This window comes from Halichoeres trimaculatus, unplaced genomic scaffold (assembly GCF_033239565.1).
Source record: "Halichoeres trimaculatus isolate MK-OKI-2021-1 unplaced genomic scaffold, fHalTri1.1 fHalTri1_scaffold_3, whole genome shotgun sequence".
In the NCBI taxonomy this organism is placed as follows: Eukaryota; Metazoa; Chordata; class Actinopteri; order Labriformes; family Labridae; genus Halichoeres; species Halichoeres trimaculatus.
This window is the reverse complement of record NW_027437181.1, coordinates 5,980,110-6,002,975: the sequence shown is the minus strand read 5'-3', so window position 1 is coordinate 6,002,975 and position 22,866 is coordinate 5,980,110. Positions and strand designations below refer to the sequence as shown.

General features: G+C 42.3%; 2 protein-coding genes across 2 annotated transcripts in view; one reads left to right on the top strand and one right to left on the bottom strand.

Moving 5' to 3' along the window:
• Positions 1-17,980, top strand: part of c1qtnf4 (C1q and TNF related 4) — a 53,802-nt gene extending 35,822 nt beyond the window's left edge. The window contains exons 2-3 of the mRNA XM_074666273.1: positions 6,928-7,289; positions 9,416-17,980. Of these exons, the coding sequence (XP_074522374.1) occupies positions 6,933-7,289; positions 9,416-10,246 (1,188 nt within the window). The 5' untranslated portion in view covers positions 6,928-6,932 and the 3' untranslated portion in view covers positions 10,247-17,980. The remainder of the gene's footprint in view (positions 1-6,927; positions 7,290-9,415) is intronic.
• A 1,064-nt stretch (positions 17,981-19,044) lies between these two features.
• On the bottom strand, positions 19,045-22,214 carry ndufs3 (NADH:ubiquinone oxidoreductase core subunit S3). Its single transcript, XM_074667323.1, has 7 exons — positions 22,100-22,214; positions 21,641-21,706; positions 20,980-21,077; positions 20,694-20,843; positions 20,262-20,387; positions 19,851-19,970; positions 19,045-19,332 (listed from the first exon to the last, which is right to left on the bottom strand). The coding sequence occupies exons 1-7, from the start codon at positions 22,152-22,154 to the stop codon at positions 19,165-19,167; spliced, it is 783 nt and encodes a 260-aa protein (XP_074523424.1). The 5' UTR covers positions 22,155-22,214; the 3' UTR covers positions 19,045-19,164.
• Positions 22,215-22,866: the final 652 nt, after the last annotated feature.

Genomic DNA, 22,866 nt, shown 5'->3' with positions numbered 1-22,866 from the left:
CTTACAGGAACAAAACATGAAGGGTGCATGTTTGTGAAAAGCATTCCTGGAAACATCCGGATCTTAACGTCTTGAAATTGTCCTGGAGAGTCTGCCAAGCCACCTGGGGGAATCTGCTGGGCAAATGAGACTGGTCTCAGGTTTTCCTGCTTATGTGTAGACACACAGCTTCATAATGAAGTGTGTGTGGACACATCATGTTTACATAAGCTGTGATTTGCAGGAAGATGATTGAATTACATTAACAAATGAGAAGCAGCTGTTAAGAAATGAATCTCTAATATTCTCTTCAAACACGTATCATTCACAGCTTTCGCCAGAGTCATAAACGCGCAGGTTCGGAGCTGCTCAGCGATGCAGACTGAGAGGCTAACACACATACACACACACACACACAGCTGCAGCCTCTCATATAACTGAGAGTATATAAAATAAGTCAGGTCGTCATGAATCCTAGGAGACAGGAAATGAAATCAGCATCTCGCTGTGAAAGCCACGGTGTGACAGAGAGCGATGCTTTGATATCCATGCTACCTGTAAACAGATGGATGTGCAGACATCTCTGCTGTTCTGGTCTCCAAATTGATTCTTCGTCCTCAGCCTCAGATGTTTTTATTCATCCTGGTACGTGTCACCTTTCAGGGTTTGCACCAGCGGTGTTTCATAAACATTATCACCCTCACTCGCTTGCTTGTGGTGAATCCAGTCAGTCACTTTGTAAGAATCTGAAGATGGGACATTTTGATGTATGACCCATAAATGAAGGGTGCAATAGATAGAGCTGTTGACTCACATAAAGGCAGGTGCCTGCAGTATGTTCTCAAAGTACACATGTTTTTATCTCTGTCTCATCAGGGTGATTGTGTGTGTGAATGTTAGCCCTTCTGCATTTCATTTACATCAGAATTGGGAAACGGGGCGTTGGAATAACATCATCTCTAAGTTAAAAGTCAGAAGACTTCACCAGAAGAGCAGTATTTCTATATAAACCTCAAATAATGCAATGTATACAGCTGATTTATTGTGGCAAACACTAGTCAGAGATGCTAAATAAACTGAATATAACAGGAGCTTAATAACTGTTTACACCCCGGTCGGCCATCTTTGATTGTAAGACTCAGGGATGTGTGGGTCTGCTGACTTCCCAGTAGGAAATTCTGACCTTAGGGGGTGTTCCACTTGAAATTTCCTATTCCAAACTAATAAATCTTCCAAGTACAAATGGTGTACCCAACTTTGCATCCAACAACAGCTCCAGCCCCTGCAACCTGGAAAGGGAAAAAGGATTCAGGGGCTGTTTACACGACACTGGTTCTGGGGTGAAAACGGCCTCCAGAACGGAATTTTTCTGAAACACTTGATAACCATTAGCGTGTAAACAGTAAGACGTTTTCAGTGGAAATGCTGATGTCACACTCCGCTTCGCGCAAGTGCATACAACAGGACAACAATACCATTGTTACGATTATCGCCAACTACCGTGTTGTGCTAGTGTGACTGAATCTGCTGACTGTCTTCATACAAAATGAGCATCTGTTGATCCACTTCTGCTATTAGCATTCACCAATACACCAGCTGATTGGCTCAACTCTACTTCAGTGGAGATCTCCCAAGAGTGGCTTCTGGACAAGACAGTTATACCGCCGACTACAGGCCTGGCATCCTTACTACAGCGTTTTCAGTCTTTCGGCATTTCTGTGTAAACGCAGATTTTTTTCACTGCGTTTTAGCGTTTTCAGATGAAACATCGTGTAAACAGGGACTCAGATAATGGAAGTATGGAAGGATGGATGGATTATCAAATGTCAAATCACAGTATTGTGAAATGTTGTGTCCATCATATGGAGCATATCTGATCTTTGGATGGGGACACCTTTGATGCTGTCAGAATATGGCATTAAGATATTGTTTTAAAATGTCTGATGCTGCAATTTTTATGGACAGGGGTCCGGTGATGTGGGGTCAAAATGACGATAAATGACGATAAGCTCTGAAAGAAGCTGTAGACTCCAGCCTGAACCTGTCACAGACTGAGGAGGGAGTGGAGCTGAAGTGTGTTGATCGTGCGCAATTACACACGGGTAGACCTGAGTTTTATGGTTATTCTTACCATGAGATGAGCTAGTTGTTTGTGATCCTGTGTAAATGAACAGCGTTTTGTTATTAAATTGTTATTTTGTCACACACACAGGTCAAGTTTTTATGATATTATTGTGAGGAGTGAAATAATCTTCTTCACAGTAAATCCTGTAATCATTACAGCTTCCTTAAAAAAATCCAGGCTAAAAGTTTGATCCAGTGTCCTCTGAATGTTCTCTGCTGAGACTTTATCATGGACATGGGAGTGTATCAAAAACTGATTACAGCATCTATATTTTATTTATTCATTTATTTTTTTTAAAAGTAAACCGATGAAGGAAACACATTTTTTTTTTATACGGACAAATTAGCTGACAGCTCACGCTGCTCTTTCATAGCGGAGTATTTTACAGATTGGTGGAAGAAGAATACAATGTTAGAAACATTCTTGGTGTCATATCTAATTCAATGATGTAAATATTAATCTAAGAACATCATTGTTTCTGTCAGAAAATGTTTTGCGCTCTCATGATCTAATAATTCTCCTCCACAGACAGATTTCCCTCGCTGCATCACACTCCCCACTGACATGAAACTTGCGTACACGAACTCAGACCTGGCGTAGGATTTGAGCGTACCCGACGCCCTCATTCAGATTGATAAATGCCGATCTGGGAGCTGGCGAGAAAAAGTTATGTTTTCAGCTGATTGTGTTCACACATGCAGGTCGAACATAAAATTTGGGGAGTTTTCAGGAGTTTTGTGCACATGTGAGGTCTTATTAGTCATTTCATTTGTTTTAGCATCATATAAAGTCATGCTCACCATAACTAAGAGAAATGGTTGTTCCCTGCATGTTTCAGACTTGATTATATGGTTTAATAATCTGGTAAATGTTGGGTATAAAGAGGAAGACACAAAAAGGGGACATTTAGATTTTAAAACATGCAAACCAGAGGACATCTCCTTGCATAGATTAACTCTGCTGAGTCCTCTCCTCTCCAGCCGTGTTCTGTTCCCCCTCTCTGTGCTTCTCTCCCATGGGTGCTCATTATGAGAGAGGTTTGTTTGATCTATTCTTTGTTTCTGTTTGAACCTGAAGCGTCGCACCGACTCTCCGAGGAGTTCAGCCTGTCGACACGACGAGCTGAAACTGCTGCCATTACACACACGAGCAAACATTATTCCACTGCGCAGGCTGCCATTATCCCAACAAGCCTTCACTGATGCATTATCAGTTTATCTTTTCATTGTTTCAGGCTGCAGAAAGTACAACGTTCATTAAAGCTAAATGATATTTGTAGTGAGTAAACAGAGCAGCTCTGTGTGCTCTAACAGAATGGATTTCCCCCTCTGCTGCAGCGGGACGAGCAATCAGACAAAAACGATCAGTCGTGCCTCAGTGCCTTAAGTACAATTAATCTCTATAATGAGTTTCCATTTAAGGAGGTCGATTCAGTATAAACAAGAAGAGCTTTCAGTTTGAACAGTAAATAACTTCAAGGCCCGCACTGCGACGCACTGCGACGACTAAGTAAAAACACCATCACTGAGTTTCAACGCCGTCTTCTCTCGGTGATGATGGAACCCTCCAGGCTGTCAGACTCAAACATGGCACCACGAGCTGTGATTCATACCACTTATGTAAACACGCTGATGAGGCTGACACACATGCTTACTTCCCATCGCCAAAAGTGTTTCCAAACAACGCCAACGTGATCTCCAGGAATGTTTTCAAACTGACTTTTTCTGACAATAAAAATGAGGAAATTTATAAAGAGTGAGAGGAGTTACCGTGTCATGAATCCAACCAGGAAAACTTACTGGAGACAGAAACAGGAAGCTGTTTTAGTTTGTTTTTATGAGACATGGACGACACAACAGCACCCCAAAAGTGAAGCATAAAGTTTAGAGCTCCCCCAGTTGACCAGCTGCATTATAAGTCTAAAGTCTGCTTCCTCTGTTAAATGAGAAGGAGTCTGGATCAAACTGGAAAATTAAGATTCACGTCAAATATATTTTTGTTGTTGTAAAAAGCAGCACAACTTCATGATTGACAGCTCCGTTGACAATTAGACACCAGATCAACCGAATAAAAGAGGTAATTTATGTGTTTCCACCAAGTGGTCCAGTATGGATTGGTACAGTTTGGTACGGGTTGGATCGGTAAAGCCTGATCCTGTTATGTTTCCACAGCCAACGACTCCCTTCTTGGTGGGCTAAATGTAAGCCAGATGCTGATAGCCACATCAGCTACATGACAGCATGGCAGCGTAGCACCCTGAAACAGTGTACCCTGCTAATACATCGACAACAAAGAAAAACGCGCCTCACAGTCGACCATGGAACACTGTTTCGTGACACCATTTTACAAACAGAAAGAAAGTTATTGAACTGGACTGGAGACTAAACATGACAAGGTTACGTGTTGTTCTTTATTACTACTGTTGCACAGGAAGTGACAATTCTTTCCACCAATCAGTGAACTGCAGTGTTTTTGGCCAAAAGAAATACTATAAAATGTGTGCCATACCAAGACAAACTGGACTAATCCATTTGATGGAAACAGGGCTTAAAAGACAGCAGACAAACGAAAAAAAATTGGTCTCAAACGAAAAGTTGGGTCACCAAGCAGGGAGAAGAATCGATCACAACGTCTGGCACCCAAACAGAAGTGTCCCAAAAAGTGGGACGGTACAGGTGGATGATTTGGGAACCCGTCCTGGTTTCAGTCAAAAGCCATGTTTCCACCAAGCAGTCTGGGTCGGTTCAGTACAGTTTGGTACAGTTAAGACTGATCCCGTTTGCGTTTCCACAGCAAACTGTGCTCTCTCGGCGCGTAAGCCCGATGCTGAAAGCTGCAGCTGTTACAATAGCGTGACACCTTAGCAGTGCGACTAGGGAGACGTGGATCATTCAGCCCAGAGAGGTTACTGTGGAGAAAAAGGAGTTTGTACTCTCCATGTAACAACTAAAAAGTCATTTATCGCATATCACAACTAGTCCGAGCTGGTTAAATAAGGCAAAAATTATACCAGCATAGACCGCTTGGACAAACAAAGGCAGCGGTTTAACAGTCAGAACAGAGATATGCGATAAATGACTTTTTAGTTGTTACATGGAGAGCACAAACTCCCTTTTCTCCACAGTAACCTCTCTGGGCTGAATGATCCACGTCTCCCGCTCCGCAATCTCTTGCAGACAAGACGAGTCTTTAGCTTGCTCGTTAAAGCAATACGTTTGTGACTCTAAGATACCTATATTTTATGTAACATATTATATACAATCTAAACATTATGATAAACGTTACCTGTTGTGTTTCTCTGGAGCTGGAGGAACCCGGGAGGCTGTCTCCGTCTGTATTCCACTCCATGTTTACCTCTGTGGCTTGGGCATGCGCGGTTGGAGGAGATCAATTGCTTTTCGTGTGACCTGTGACCTCAGTGACGTCATTTCAGCACTTTTTCGATTCGTACTCGTAATCTTGGATTCGTACTCGTAGGGAAGAATTCGTAGTCGTAGAAAGTTGAGTTGTATTCATAAGACTTTGCACTCGTATAAACCCAGTTTCACAGACTTACGTATATGACAGCAGATTTTTGTGTGAAATAACTTTATTGACACAGAAATTTTTGAAATTAAAAATATGAATCATTAATTATGCATACGTCTTTTTTGACGAATCATTTATTTTGCATACGTCCTTTTTGACAGCTTCCTTACACCATACTATTACAGTTAACACCAGTTTCTAGTCTCATCAGATCAGCCGGATAATAATCTAACAGTCCGTGTGTTTTCCTTTCACTTTGAGATGTGTCAAATTCAAACTTGTTGTTGTGACTGATCTGACAGCTGGTTTATGGAGGTTTGTTTGTCCCAGGAAGTGGACCAAGAGTATCCAGTGTGCCAAGCCCTCCTTTCTGACCACCAACACAAACAATCACTGAAGGGATTTTCTGTGGTAAAGAAAACGTCTTCACAGCTCAGACCTGATGCAGTCTCCCCTGGGAAACATCTAATTGACGACGATGGACTGCAGTCATGTTTTAGTCTCTGGCTGGAGGAGAGAAAACAGACAGACGTGTGATTCTCTGAGTGAATTGTGATCAGAGCAATAAAAACCTGGACATCCTGAGAGGAAAACCCTAGAGGTCTTTAAGATAAGAAGGTAAAACAGTAAACCCAGCTGCTTCAAACGTCCTACTTTCTACTTTCTAACCTGATTATTGAGGTGATTAAGGAGCAGCGTCAGCTCTTCACACAGCCTCGTTTATTTCCCTCCTCATATTCTCCTCATGTAGGCCGATAAACCGCTCTGAGCGGCTCCTCTGGGTCCTGGGCTCTGTTTGTGCTGCGAGGATGCCTTGACAGCTCTACCCATGTGTGTGTTTGTGTGTGAGTGTTTCCTGCTGCTTCATTAGTGGAAGACAATGAGACTATGAGAGCGCTTGTCTCTGATAATAAAAGACACATTAATACCTCCTCTACTGAGGCCCATCAGCTTGAAGACACAAGCACAGGGTGTGTGTGTGTGTGTGTACGTGTACATGTGTGATGTGCAAATGCATGCTCTGTTATTGTTATTATCATGGGTGTTGGTTGCAGTGTTCACAGCTTTTTGTTAAACCTGATATTTCTCAGTGTCTGTGGTCGAGTCTGGTTTTCCCAGGAAAACACTTTGTCTATTTGTCACCTGCTGAACTCTCCAACTTCACAACAAAACACAGCAGCACTGTCGTAGCTGTTTTTAAAAACCTCTGTGGGGTTTCCTCTTATAAAAAAGTTGAATCCTTTCACAGGTTTGAAGGAACGGGGCCTTTAACGTCTCTCTCTGTGTTCTTGCAGATACGATGCTGCTCCCAGCCTGTCTCCTGATCGGGCTCCTGTGCCTGAACCATCAGGCCGGTGTCTGGGGTTTCGCCCGTCTCCAGGACGAGGTGGAGCTACGCTCTGCTTTCTCAGTCGCACGCACCAACAGCATGGAAGGCGGACCCAAGATGACCGTGACCTTTGACACTGTTTATGTCAACATTGGAGGAGATTTCGACCCCAAGGCCGGCATGCTGCGCTGCCGCATCCCAGGAGCGTACTACTTCTCCTTCACGGTGGGGAAGTTCCCTCACAAAGACCTGTCGGTGATGCTGATGAAGAACAGGAACGAGGTGCAGGCCATCGTGTACGAGGAAAACGCAGGAGAGGAGAGGAAGGTGAGCTTCAGACACCAGATTATTAAAGAGGGGGTATTCTGCTTTCTCATATTTAAAACGTGGATAAACACTCACTGGCCACTTTATCAGGTACACCTTGCTAGTACCAGGTTGGCTTCAGATTCAACAAAGTACTGGAAACATTCCTCAGAGAGTTTGCTCCATATTGACATGATAGCATCACACAGTTGCTGCAGATTTGTCGGCTGAACATCCATGATGAGAATCTCCCGTTCCACCACATCCCAAAGGTGCTCTATTGGATTGAGATCTGGGGACTGTGGAGGTCATTTAGGTACAGGGAACTCATTGTCATGTTGAAGAAACCATTCTGAGATGATTCCAGCTTTCTGACATGGAGCGTTATCCTGCTGGAAGTATCCATCAGAAGATGAGTACACTGTGCTCATTAAAGGATGGACATGGTCAGCAACAAGACTCAGGAAGGCTGTGGACTTTAAACCATGCTCAGTTGGTACTAAGGGGCCCAAAGTGAGCCAAGAAAATATCCCCCACACCATTACACCAGCAGCAGCAGCCTGAACCGTTGATACAAGGCAGAATGGATCCATGCTTTCATGTTGTTGACGCCAAATTCTGACCCTACCATCTGAATGTGGAGCAGAAATCCAGACTCATCAGACCAGGCAACGTTTTTCCAATCTTCTATTGTCCAGTTTTGGTGTTGCTGTGTGAATTGTAACCTCAGTTTCCTGTTCTTAGCTGACAGGAGGGTCACCCGGTGTGGTCTTCTGCTGCTGTAGCCCATCTGCCTCAAGGTTGGACGTGTTGTGTGTTCAGAGATGCTCTTCTGCAGACCTCAGTTGTAATCAGTGGTTATTTGAGTTACTGTTGCCTTTCTATCAGCTCCAACCAGTCTGTCCATTCTCCTCTGACCTCTGGCATCAACAAGCCATTTTGTCCCACAGAACTGCCGCTCACTGGATATTTTCTCTTTTTGGGACCATTCTCTGTGAACCCTAGAGATGGTTGTGGGTTAAAATCCCGGTAGATCAGCAGTTTCTGAAATACTCAGACCAACAACCATGCCACGTTCAAAGTCCCTTAAATCACCTTTCTTCCCCATTCTGATGCTCACTTTGAACTGCAGCAGATCGTCTTGACCATGTCTACATGCCTAATGCATTGAGTTGCTGTAATATGATTGGCTGATTAGAATATATGGGTTAACAAGCAATTGGAGAGGTGTGGCTAATAAAGTGGCCGGTCAGTGTAAAGTAACAATGCTGGATCTTCGGACTTAATGTGTGCAGATTTTTGAACCACTGCATTTTCATTTGTTGTAAAAATCCCTGAATCTGTCGGAAAAAAAATATTCAAAATTATTTTCACAAGATCTTCACAAGACTTTCTAAAATGATGAAGTCATCACATAAGGATCTCCCAATTGTTTCATGATGCATTGAATGGGTGGGACCTTAAACACCAAGGTCTGCCCGTGACTTATCAGTGGGCTGGCCAGTCAGAAGGAAGGGGGTGGAGCTGGAATCCTTAAAGGGACAGCAGCTAAAATGAGAGTCTGGAATAAGAGTTTTCTAAAACACCAGTGAGAGAAAAATAAAGACTTTTATGAGCTGTAAGTCATGTAAAGCTACTATGGAGGGACCAGAGGGACAATTTAAAGACCAAAAAGGCACAATACCCCCTCTTTAAATTTTTTGTGATAAAAGGTGTGCAAGAATTTTAACTCAAGTAATCACCTGACTTAACTTTAGAGCAACTTTTATTGTCTTCAGCCTTAAAAACATCTCAAACAGCCTCTTCAGCTTCTTCTCCTTCCTTTCTACCCCTCCCAATGATAAGCTAACCTAAGCTAACTGTCATCGTCATCATTGTTTAACCACAGAGTCCATCAGCTTGTGTTGTAGGATGGATCTGACTCTCTGAGGAGGTGTTAACAGAGGTCTTTGGTGCAGTCAGAGCCCTCCAGCTGTGACACTGTGTCTCTTATCTCAGAGTGTGTTTGTGTTGTTGTGCTGAAAGAAAGCCGAGCAGAGCGGATTACACACCTGATTCCCCTGAATGAGGAGCTGTGTGCGGTAGACGATTGGATTATGTGTGATGTGGATCAGCGGCTGTGATGATGAAGTCTTCTTCCTCCTCAGGTGCAGAGTCAGAGCGTGATGCTGCAGCTGGACTTCGGGGACACCGTCTGGCTCCGTCTGCACGGTGACCCTCGCTACGCGCTCTACAGCAACACGGGGCACTACACCACCTTCAACGGATACCTCGTCTATCCCGACACCTACGGCTACCAGACGCACCATCACCACCATCACCAGGCTGTGTCCGACTCCCAGCAGCCCTTGCAGGAGAACATTCCCCTGTCAGACAGCAATACGGAGCACTTCAAGTCTGGAGCCAGAGACACGCAGGAGGAGAAGGAGCCACAGCATGCAGAGGAAGAAGAGGAGGACGAGGATGAGGAGGAAGATGAGGAGGACCAGAGATCTGCCTTCTCAGTTGGGCGCACCCAAAGCATTGTGGGAGTGGACCAGGTGGGGCTCCCGCAGCACCAGCCGGTCAGCTTCGACACCGCCTTCGTCAACATCGGAGAGGACTTCAACGTGACGGAGGGCATGTTCACCTGCCGCATACCTGGAGCGTACTACTTCTCCTTCAACGTGGGGAAGCTGCCGCAGAAGACGCTGTCGGTGAAGCTGATGAAGAACCGTCTGGAGGTGCAGGCGATGATCTACGACGACAGCCAGGGCGAGAAGGCTCTGCAGAGTCAGAGCCTGATGCTGTCGCTGAAACCCGGGGACACGGTGTGGCTCTACTCGCACCAGAGGGACGGCTTCGGGGCTTACAGCAACCACGCCAAGTACATCACCTTCACCGGCTTCCTGGTTTACCCGGACATCGCCACGACCTCCACCTCCACCTCCACCAACACACCCAGCAGCAGCCAGGCATACGCAGAAAAGAAACCCTAGCTGCAGGGAGCGTCACGCAGACTGAACACTGACAGAGGAGTTCACGCAGTGTGTGAAAATAACGGGAGGTGCGTTAAAAACACTCATCATGAATGTTGTTTTGTGGTTTTCTTTGAAGCCTCCTCTTCATATGAACTCCTCAGCACAGACCTTGAACCCGGGGAGCAGAGCTTAAATGAAAATCTTTTCATTTCTTAGCTAATAGCTTCCCCGGAAATAACTTCATCGCACTCACAGCCATGGCCCTGAAGGACAGTAAATGTGAACTGTGGTAGAATATTTCAGTCTGAAATGAAAACTCAGTCATTACCTGCACACCTCTGCGTCAGCTAACCTCTTCATTAACTGAGCGTGAAGACAAAATTCACAGTTACTTATCACGTCCTCATGACGGTGGGAACGATTTCATCTTTTTACAGCACAAAGAAAACATTCGAGCACCGTGATTACAATCATTTATTGTAAATTTACTGCAGCACAGGTGAGGAAATCAAAGCACATCCTCTCTTCTAGAAGTTGAAGCCAAAGACTTTGACTGAAGTGAAACCAGAAAATAAATCGAGTGTGATTATGAGCCTAAAAAAAGCACGAAACACTGTTTTATTGAACAGGAAGCCAAAGGTATAAAACAGGAAACCTATTCATTATTTACACTCACAAGAGTTTGAGGAGGAAATGACTAATCAGTGCAGAAAGTTTTGGATTTGCTCCAGGTTTCTCCTTTAATAGCTGAAATGTAATATTTTAGAGGCAAAGCATCTGATCAGAGATTTTAAAAATGTTGGAGATTACAGAAAGGACTTCAGCTGTGATAGATTTTTAGTTAAGGTGAGATCATGGGCTGCACAATCAGACATAAAACCGCAGCCACCAAAAGATATAATTTCAGAGAGCTAATGAAAAAGATGTGTAGAAAAACCTCAAAGTTCACACCCCTCTTTTAACACAGCTCAAAATCAGTCTCCATCAGGTATTGATCTCCAAAACTTCTGCTGCCAAACGCCAAATTGTTCAGTCGATGTCACTTTGACCTCAGATAGTGCCACATTTTTTCAGGTTTATCAATTTTAACTTAAAGTATAAATCCAATGCTCTCCGAGTTAAGTTTTTCTGTCATCTCTGTTCACTATAGTTCAATAGTAGGTGCTTCTTTTTGTTTCCAAAATAAGAGAATTAATTTCCTTGCAGTGAGAAGGCAATATTCTGTCTAATTTGGATTTTGAGGAATCTAATCTGTGGAAGATTTGACAGTGTCGAGCATTAATGGAGCACGTATACGTGTATTTCAGGCTTTCTTCCCAGTTCTCCTGTGATAGTTGTACCCATAGACTGTACATAGAGTGGACAGCGTGGCTCCACCATTTATCATTGTACGGTTCTGAAGCCAAATTACCGCCGTCTCAGGCGCCACCATTGTAGCAGTTTGGAGCCAGAGTCTGCGCAGTAGAGACTGTGAGGGATTCTGGGAGAATCTTGAGTGGAGCTGGGTGACAAAAATAATATATTTTTTTCTTTCGAGAGTCTAATCACTTCCTGACTCTCCCTCTAGACATATTTTACAATCCCTGAAAAAAATACACGAGAACGGCAGCTGTCAATCATTGTTAAATGTTACATAAAGCCTTGTTTTTAACCTTGTATTACTAATGAAAACAAAACTTTTCAGAAAAAAGAGGACTTGGATACAAGACAGCCAAATAATATCTTCAAATCACCACAACAATTGGACGTGAGAAACATTTCTACGAAGTGTAATAATTTTTAAAAGTTTGACCACAGCCCATCTGGGATGGCTGGAAAGCCATATTTTTAAACCTATACTGTAGCCAGTCACCAGGGGGAGCAGTTTTTGTGGAGAACTCACTTCCAGCCAAGCAAGCAGACGTCCATTTTTTTTACAGTCTATGGTTGTATATTTGGGAGCTACATCTAGAAAAGTGCTGCAGGCAGGAGATTATGTTTTGTGACCTTGCAGGATACTTTAAACAGCCATCCAGTTTATCAGGCCCTGCATTTTTTAAATCATGTAAATGTTTTCTGATTGGCTGTGGTGGCGGCATGACAGCAGTTAGAACAGGAAACATTATAGTTCATCACATGTAGCCCCTCATGCCCCAATGTTCTCATTTTTAACATGTTTATATCCAAACGTGGAGCAGATTCCACAGCCTGTGTTCCTTTTTCAACGGTTAACATTTGTGCATGTCCAGTCATTAGACAAACAGGACCATTAGTCATTACATACAGTCATGGAGCGTCCCATTTGGCTGTAGAGTTGGCTGCATGCACGACTGCTGAAAACTGTCCACTTAACTAAATGCACCTTTAAAGTGAAGCAGGTGCAGAACCTTCTGGAAACCCCTGTCCAACAAATTTGAATTGTACATGCGTACCCTGTGCCTCCTAAATCTAAATTTGCTGATTTTTTGCTATACTTTTTCAAATAATTCATTTGATTGACAAATAGGTGTTCTCTTCACATATTTTGTCTCTAACAGCAACACATAAGCACAACATTCGACATCTTTAATACAGCCTAACAGGTGCGGTAATCCTGCTGTTAACATCCACTGACAACAAATTTAATGCACTGTCGGGGAGTTAACCTGGTACGGTGCCTCTGAGGGGACAGTGGAAAAAAAAGATTTTCTCAATATCTTTTGCAAGATCTCACAAAACTTAATTGAGATCTAAAAGAAGTCTTTCGGGATCTCGCAAAACTTTTGTGAGATCTCCCAGTTGTGATTGGTCAGTGTGTCTACTCCCAGGTCAACTCAAACAAAACAACAGAAGGTGCGAACCAGTTGGAGAGATTTATTGAATTTTATTTTGAGAGTGACCTGAAATATAAAAATATTGAATGGGTTTTCAGATGTAGGCACGGTTGTCATAAGCCAAAGACATTTGAAAAGAATATTTTTTTTTCTCCTTGTTCCCCCAGGGCTCCATAACTGGGCTTATGCATACTGCAAATCTTTTTTTTCCCCACCATATAAACAGTCAATTTTTATTGCTATTGCCTGGACACGTGTTCAGGCCCTGGACACAGATAAACGTTTTTAATAGCACCAATCATAGATGAAGCTCAGAGTGCTCCACAAAGGAACAGAGAGACAAAGAATAACAAGAAGAGGTTAAAAAAAGATAGGATAGGATTTGAAAAATTAAAATACAACAAAATTTTCACTGTTCAATTATCGGAACAAGACCAGAAAACTAATGATGTCAAGTTAAAATTATGTGAGAAAAATGCTTCTGATGCAGCCCAAAAGCACAAATCATCTTTTTAAGTACCCACAGCTCGCTGTTTGGATGTCCAGAGGCAGAGAGTTGAAACGTTAAGTGAATAAAACAGAAAGTGAGGGGTCGACTGCTGAATTTATAAAATAGTTTGTATCATCCCAGCTTCACAAAATAAAAAACTTACCTGAGGGTTTTGTCCTTTGGATCCCACCAGCTGTGCTGGTGTGATCTGAACACATCAACTAAAGAAGAAAATCAAGCATGCTGATGCAAAATGTGTCTAGATCACTGACTATCTATAGAGTGGACAGCGTGGCTCTACCATTTTATATCTTCAAATCACCACAACAATCAGATGTGGAAAACATTTCTATCAGGTGTGATTAAATTTTAAAGTTTGACCACTGCCCATCTGGAATGACTGGGGAGACAGATTTTTTTTTACCCATACTGCAGCCAGCCACCAGGGGGAGCAGTTTTTGTGGCAACCTCACTTCAAGCCAAGCAAGATGACGTCCAATTTTTTCTTTTACAGTCTATGGTCCGAAGCATGTATGCATTCCATGCAGCACACTGAGTCTGTCTTTGTTTATCCCTGTAACTGTTCAAACAGAGCTCAGATGTAGCAACAAGCTAGGTTGAATAATAAGGGAGAGTAACAGTCTTGAGTCTGTCAGAAGTAAAGAAGATTAGTGTATTAACTTTAATTTAAAGTCAACTGGTGTGACTCTTACACTTATTGTGCTTTTTTTTGTCATTTGAACCCAGAATATATCACAACATGCTGCCCAAGTGTAAAGACCTGAATTTGATTGCTGCTTTAAAAAGTTTATAAATTCCTTCTACCGTTTTCTTGAGGAGTTTTAGCTGACATAAAGGTGCAAAGGTCATTGCGCAGTCTTCATTTCAAAGTGGAATATTTCTGTAAGTGCATTTGTTCTCCTCGTCCCAGACTTGGTGTTTCTGCTCGTGTGTAAAAAGGTCTTTTCTTTCTTTGTCTTTTGAGGCATGTGAAAACAATATGCACTGTGTGTTTTGTGTCAAAAAGAGTCTCTCCTCCTCCTCCTCCTCCTCCTCCTCTCTCTGAAGAGCTTCTGGTCACAGCGGGAGCAGAGGACGATGGGACAAACTGACACAGCTCTGTTAAAAAAGTTCAGACTGTGTAACCGACTGTTGACCACATGCCGTCTCCGGGCCTGGACCGTAATTTGATTTCTAATTCGAGCAGCGTTTAATTCATTTCTTCAGATGGCGACCACTGAGGGGAAAATTGAACCGCTTCTCTTGAGCCCACTGTAATGTGCATGTCTGTTTAATTTCACACCGCCGGGAGGAAGATGACGCCGTTCAAATTGTGATGAACCTCGGCTTCATAAAACCACCTTCTCGGTTGGAGAGGCGGCGTGTGAAGTGATACTTCACCATGATTTCACATTGACTTTTTTTATCACATAGACGTGGATATGAGCTCCTAAATAGAGACATCCTGACATGAACTGTTGTCAAAACACATCCGTGAGCTGCACAAAGACAAAACGTCTTTTCGCTTTTTTATTTGATTTTGCAGACTGCAGGTTTTCATTATCTCCAATCAAACATATTTCAAGAGTTTATTCATGAGTACGCTGTCAAAATAGCACAAGGACATTTCAGTAGTTAATTCCTGTTAAGTTGAAATACAGCACTGTAAAAAATTCAGTGTATAATATCATGAAAACCACTGGCAGCTGATGCCAATATTTTACTATGATTTTACAGAAAAGTAGTTCTTGTTGTGACAGATTTTTGTAACCATAAGTGAGGAGGGAATGCAGTGGATATTAGAGCCTGCTGTATACTATAATGTTACACTGTAGGAGAAAAAAGCAATCAGTGCTCCACATGACACACACTGGCTGCCTGTGCTCCACATGGCACACACTGGCTGCCTGTGCTCCACATGACACACACTGGCTGCCTGTTCTCCACATGGCACACACTGGCTGCCTGTTCTCCACATGGCACACACTGGCTGCCTGTGCTCCACATGACACACACCAGCTGCCTGTGCTCCACATGACACACACCAGGTGCCTGTGTTCCACATGGCATGCACCACCTGCCTGTGCTCCACATGGCATGCAATGGCTGCCTTTTCTCCACTTTACACACACTGGGTGCCTGTGCTCCACTTGACACACACTGGCTGCCTGTGCTCCACATGACACACACCAGCTGCCTGTGCTCCACTTGACACACACTGGCTGCCTGTGCTCCACATGGCACGGACCATGTACCCAATGATATTTACAATGTGATGGCCAATTTCAAAAAGGAGGACCTTCTTTTTTACTAGATTATTTTAAAAAACACTTCTGGGGAAGTTTTTTAATTGGAGCACAGACAGCTTATGCTCTCTTTACAACACATCAGGGTATAGCAGGGTCTCATATCCACGGTGCTCCCTCCTCACTCATGGTTACAAAACGCCTTCACAACAAAAACTACTTTGCTGTGAGATAATAATAAAATACTGGCAGCAGGGTTGTTAGTATTTTCTGTTATTTCAGATTCATAAACTGTAATTCAATTTACAGTATCTTACTGTAAAATTAAATTACAGTACATGCATTGTAAAACAAAAGGAAATTATGGGCCATTCCAACTGCCTGTTTTTTACAGTTATTTTACAATTAGTTTTTTTTTACAGTGTATGAAACAAACTTATCACCTGGATTGCACCTGTTTGCATTTTAAATGTGCAGGACATATCAGCAAGAGATGCATCAACATCAACATTAAACACACTGCAGATAGATAAATGAGTTGGTGGGGACCAAAAACAGAGCTTAAAGCACAACAAAAATGCTCGATGAGTAAGAAACAACTGAGGGGAAAAAAGCACAGCAGATAGCACAAGTTTCCAACTCTGGGGTCTAATTAGGAGGAATGCTGGAGGATCTTTAAAAGAAATTTCTTGAGACTTTATCAGAGAAGAGAAAAACTCTCTGCTATGTTCAAACCTGCGGTCCGGCTGACCTCTGAAGAGGGATCTCAAGCTGTTATAATTTTAAACTCAGTTTGAAAGGACTCCTGTGCATCCTGGAGGTCACTTTAGAAAACCACAGAGTTCATCCAGGAACCAGCGTGGTCTTTACTGGCATGCTTGAAAGGTCTTACTAAAATTAAATATCACAAAAAGCAAAGTGGAGAGTGTTGGTGTAAAGTTGTATTCGATATTTTCCTCTTCAGTGAAGAGCTGTGGAGGAGTGGAGGGTTGAGGACCCTTAGGCGCCCTAAAGGAAGCTGCAGAGATCTCCAGAAGCACTGAAATACAGTTTTCAACATTATTTTATTGGGTAGAAGAATTAAAAACCAAATCTCATGGAGTTAAGGTCAGCAGCTTGATTTGTGTTAAGGTTTGAGAAACACTGAAACATTATGACATATTTGACCCTAAAAAGAGAAGTAGGAGACTGCCTGAGAAAACATTCCAGGACTAAACCCACAAAGAGATAAGATGTGCCGCTCTGTCCTCCTCAGGGAGGCACCAAATCGACACAAACTGAACAATCCTCGCAGGAGCGTTAAGATTGGACTGGGGAAAAAAGAATCACAATAACATAATGAGGTTCATGATCCATCAACACATCAGCCGATGAATCTGAAGTCCTCTGAGATGCAGATAGAAATGTGACCTCCCTTCTCAGTCAGATTGCAGGAAAGCAGAATTTCCGTCCTTCACCTCGCCGTGCTCTCCTGGTCAGCAGGGGAATGGTCTCACACCTTCCCTGAAATCTAATAACCGAGCGTTATTCTCTGGAGTCACACTCTCAGCACGACTCCCTCTCTCCTTCACCGTGCTGCTAATCGACAATTTCCTGACCTCCACGGCTGCACCGACTTCTAAGAAAGTGACAACGCTCCGCACAATGAGATCATTTTCTCTTTCACAGGATGAAATTAAACTGCGAGTGTGCCTCACTTTAAGTAAATCATGTGTTCTGTCACAGTCTAACCCTCAGTGGTTTCTCCATCTCAGCCTCAGCAGCTTCACTTCCACAGGGTCCAGTCTGTGAAGGTGGAACCTGGAATAAAAACACGTCAGTGGTGTCAGAAGCACTTTTTTTAATGCATGCGTGTAACTGAAAATACAGAGACTAAAAAAAGAAGACAGCTGAGCAGCTCCAAGGGCTCAGTCCACACGTTAACTGTTCTTCAGTGATTTTATGTTGGATGTTTCTGGTCTGTGCTTCTTACTTTTTGATTCAACTGATGGAGGATCGCTCTGTATTAGTAACTGTGTCCCGCAGACATGGGTCAAATACTTCATGGCTTTGAAACCAGCCCAGAATGAGACGTCACGTGTCCCAAAATAAAACAAAACCATCCTGACCCATGTCGTGTTTCCAGTGGTCTGGCTCATGTCGACTCTTTAGAAATGTTTTGAGTATTTCTTACGTGTAAAATGAATGCTTCGATGAACATGTTTGACAAAATAAAAAATGTAAAGACTGAGTGCTTGCTGAATTATTAATGTGAGAAAAAAAGCAAAAAGGATGAGCCTGAATGTTAAGAGTGTAGAAAAATCACTGCTACGGGTCCTGAACTTCATTTTCTGTGCAGCAGCACCCCCTGCTGAGCCACTGGCGTATGGTATATCTGCTGAGCAGCACAAAAGCACAAATATTTCTTTCTATATCTATCTATCTATCTATCTATCTATCTATCTATCTATCTATCTATCTATCTATCTATCTATCTATCTATCTATCTATCTATCTATCTGTCTATCTATCTATCTATCTATCTATCTATCTATCTATCTATCTATCTATCTATCTATCTATCTATCTATCTTTAAAGGCAGGGTCAGGATTTTTTTTTACTTTTTAACACAACATTCATACTGAGCTCCTCCTCCTTCAGGATCAGTGCCAGCAGCAGCACACACCCACTGCCTCCAACCATGACTACGTGAACACATTCACTAGAAAACATCTGTAGCATCATATTTCTACGTGGTGACTCAAGAGCTGTGCACCTGACTTGACATGTTAGCAGCACAAGCTAATCACAGTTTACATACCTGGGTGTAGAAAGGTAACTCACATCACTCTTTGTCCCTTGCAGGTCTCCACGTTCCTGAAGGCGAGTGAAAGTCAAGCCAAGCTTCACCATCATTTAGTAAAAAGCTTTATCTTTTTGGCATTTTGTTTCACTTTGGTTGCGTTTTTCTTTCTTCGTGCTATGCCCACTATCACAGCCACTTGGGAAAGCCTCTTCCGCTCGCTAATCAACACAAAGTCGCTTGTGCATTAGGCACGCTGTAATTGGCTGAAGTAACCAAGCTTACTCTCCACCTAGAAACATCCCAATACAACCAAAACATCAACATGAAGGCTAAGGAGAGGGTTTGAGGCAGACACAGACACTGACACGCATATATAGAAGCCTAGAAGTGATGATTGAGCAGGATTATTACTGTAAAAGAGTATTCTGCAGACTCTACTTTAACAGAACAACTTCCATGAGAAATATTTCAGTCCACAAACCACAGTTGCACAGAAAATCTCTTTAAGATGGTTTTATTATCATTTTTATTTACATAAATATCTCAGGTGGGTTTTGTTCAGATGGGGGAGGGGGATCCCAAAATGACTCACAGACAGAACTAGAGATGAAACATGAGGACTTCACTTCTTCTCAGGGGCCTCTCCTGCCTCCAGTTTGGGCTGGGCCTCTTTGGGTTCCCTGTAAGCGGGGAAAACCTCCCAGGGTGTGTTCAGGTCGAACTTCCTGAACTCCTGTGACAGCTCGACTGGCTCGGCCACCACGCGCTTCACCTCATCGTCGTAACGCACCTGAGGAGGGAGAAACGCTCTGTAACTGAATGGTTGACTCTTCTCTGGAGTCGTTTCAGTGCATCTGAGGTCAGGAATGAAGTGATTCAAAGACTAAAAAAAGAATTATGTCTATAAAAAAATCGTGCAGCCTACCATGTTATGCTATCCTGGCCAAATTATACATTTTTAAAAGCAGGTTTTTTGAGTCCAGATTCATTATTTATTCTTTCAAGGAAATCTGCTCAGTCTCTGAAATCATGAGGATGAAAATGATTTTCTTGGCACAAACTATAAAGGATTTCTCAAAGCTTGTGGGAACTCTGAACTCATTATCATGAGCTCAATGAATAAAAAAACAAACAGAATCCAGCAGAGGTTCAGATCTTAAAGGTCTGTGCACAGCTTCCCTCCAGTCTCACTCACATCCTGCCAACACGTCTGTTTATTTACAGGGATGAATAAATGAATGACAAACTGATGGAGCTGAAAAAGCAGAGTGAGTGACACTGAGAGGATGTGGTGTTCGAAGAATTTACCTCCACGAATCCAGAGAGAGGGAAGTCCTTCCTAAAGGGGTGACCCTCGAAACCGTAGTCTGTCAGGATGCGCCTCAGGTCCGGGTGGTTGGCAAAGAAGACACCGAACATGTCCCATATCTGCAGGATGACACATGTTAATAGAGCGTCTATTTTAATGTTGCTGTTAGGAAAGATAGTTCTGATATTTTCAGTCATCAGATCCCAAAAAAACAAAGGTTTTCCCATTAAGTAAGGCAGTCACAACAATTTAAGTGCTAGAGAAGTCAGCACAATAAATGTCTTTCCACACCTCATAGCCTGACTGTGGCTGGTACTCTTCTTTTTCTATTCCTTTTTTTGCATTACAACACATCAAAGTTATCCAAACAGTGTCAAAGATCTTGAGACAGGACATTTTTTTTGGCTCACCTCCCTCTCGTACCAGTTGGCAGCCTTGTGAACCGTCACAGCAGAGTCCACAGGTGTTAACTCATCTGTGTACGTCTTTACACGGATTCGACTGTTGAAACGTAGCGACAGCAGGTTGTAAACAATCTGTAAAGCAACAAAAAAAAACCACTCATTATTATGGAAGCATTTTAACAGCTACCTCTGACAATGTGGCTCAAAGATGTACCAGACTTTAGGGAGGGAGTATTGGCATCAAAAATTCAAAGAAGATTTTTTAATTTAGTGTGAAACTAAAGCTTGTGATTGTAACATGCATTAAAAATTCCCACAATATTTTTCATCACATATAACATCAGATTAAAACAAAGAATGATCACTCTTTGAAGTCACCAGTATGACATGTGTCCCTGTGTGCTTCCTTGTGTGTGTCTGTGTTTGAGCGGTGGCTACCTCAAAGCGGTTCTGCCGTGATGGGATGTCGACAGCGGTCTGGTCGATCATGTTTCTGAACTGAGAGTTGGTGTGGTCCCTCAGGAAGGTCAGCACGGGGATAACTCCATCAGGATGGATCATCACCTCCAGCTCATTAAAACAGGTCACCTGCAAAAAAACTTAAATGTGATACTGTGGCCTCTTGATTGAACCCACTTTTTAATCTACAGCTTAAAACGTATATGCTGTGACACAATCTGTGCAGTAAAGGGTCTTTGTGCATTGAAGTAGAAAATGATCTCACCTGGACCTGCTGGATATATTTGGGCATCATCTCAGCCACATACTCCCCGAACGCTGCCAGCTGGTTGTGAGTGACGGCATCCTTGGGCCTGACGGTGGCTGCAAGATGGAAAGCAGAGACCAGATTTCAAACATTTCTCTTTTTGAGTACTTTAATGAAATACTTCAAAAGATTTAAAGATCTTTTAAGAATGCTACCAGAATAATTCTTTTAAATGCATATTTTTCAAACTGTTAAAGTCAGCTCATAAAATTCGTACTCAAACTCCTAAAATTCAGCTAAAACCAGGAAAGGCTCTTCAATACACGTGTTTTAAGTAGAAATAAAAAAAAAATCCCTGGCCCTTATGCAATTAAATTCTATAAATAACAAACGTTAGCTTTATAAACCGGAATATAGTAACTTTTAGCACAAGCATATGGACATTACACATTTCCTTGATGTATGTTCAGTTGCCGTTACCACGTTACAAATACGATGACCCCGATGGAGTTCAGCGGCCAGTTGTAACTGAACTATACCATACCAGAAGCTTTTCAATTTCCTGAACACGTTAAAGTCTAGGCTGTAAGCGCAAAATTCATCACATCAAAGCGTGGTAATAACCGGCACATTCATGGGCCAAAATTTATTTGCAGCATCTGTTTAAGTGTGTACTCACGACTGGTATCGGCCGTGGAGCTCTGCAGTCGAGCCTGCTGCTGGAGGAGACAGGAAGTCCTTGCAACTGAGAAATCAGACAGGAGGATGGAGTCAAAAATGAGTGTAAACACCACACAGACACCTCAGCTGCACATAAACCAATAATACGTAAACACCACACCATTAGACAAAGCAAATGCTAGTCATGCATAAACTTAACGTACATAAATTGATCGCCAATGTTGTCTAAAATTGTTAAATTAAAATTAATAAGCTTTAAGTTGTTCATCATGTCTGTTATTCAATTCAACAGAGGCTAGCGTTAGCATTAGCTAGCTCGAAGGTCAACCCTGAAACATTTGACCGTTGAAAAGAGAAACAGCTCAGTATTTGAGGGTAAGAAGATGCAGACGGAAACGGAAATCTGTACGCAGACGAAAAAAATCAGATAATAAACACGAGATTCAAGTCCTCTCACTGTTAATGCTTCTTCCAAATCCTCCTCGGACGAATCGCACCAACGACGCCGCCATGTTGAATCTACTGTCAGCGTTCTTCGGACAGAAATGTGACCGTTAGCCGCCCGGCGCCCCCTGTCGGTCGGAGTAGTAGGATTACATCCGCGCCAATGAGAATATTACAAAATATGCAACCAAGTTCTCAATGTAAAGAAACTTAGACACCTCCAGAGACTTGTTTGGACCCTTAAGCTTTCAAATGGCAGTTGTTGTTTTTTTAATCCAATAATTTAATAAACCAATCGACTTTTATTCATATAGCACATTTTGTACAAACATAGTGCACCTCAAAGTGCTATGCAGTGACAAAAACAAACAAACAAACAAACAAAAAAACTATAAATATACAATAAAATATATGAACTAGGAAGAAAGATTTTTATTAGTATTGCACACCTATATATGATATCTAACAAAGCAGTTTAAAATAAATAAAAAGGTAAGAAAAATAGTTGAAGATAAATAAAAGCAAAATGTGTAAATAAGTTAAGGAATTGATAAGAAATTACATGACAAAAGATTAGAAAAAATAGAGAAAACACAAAAATTAAAACTAATTTGCTTCTTTCATTATCATATATTTAATTTTTATTAACCCATGTATCTCTGATGAAAACATAGTATGACTAAGAGACAGTCCTGTTATTGTGTTCCATCCTGTCACCATGCTTGGCTTAAATTCAGCTCATTGAGTCCATCTAGTGCAGTGGAAAAAGGCAAATATTGA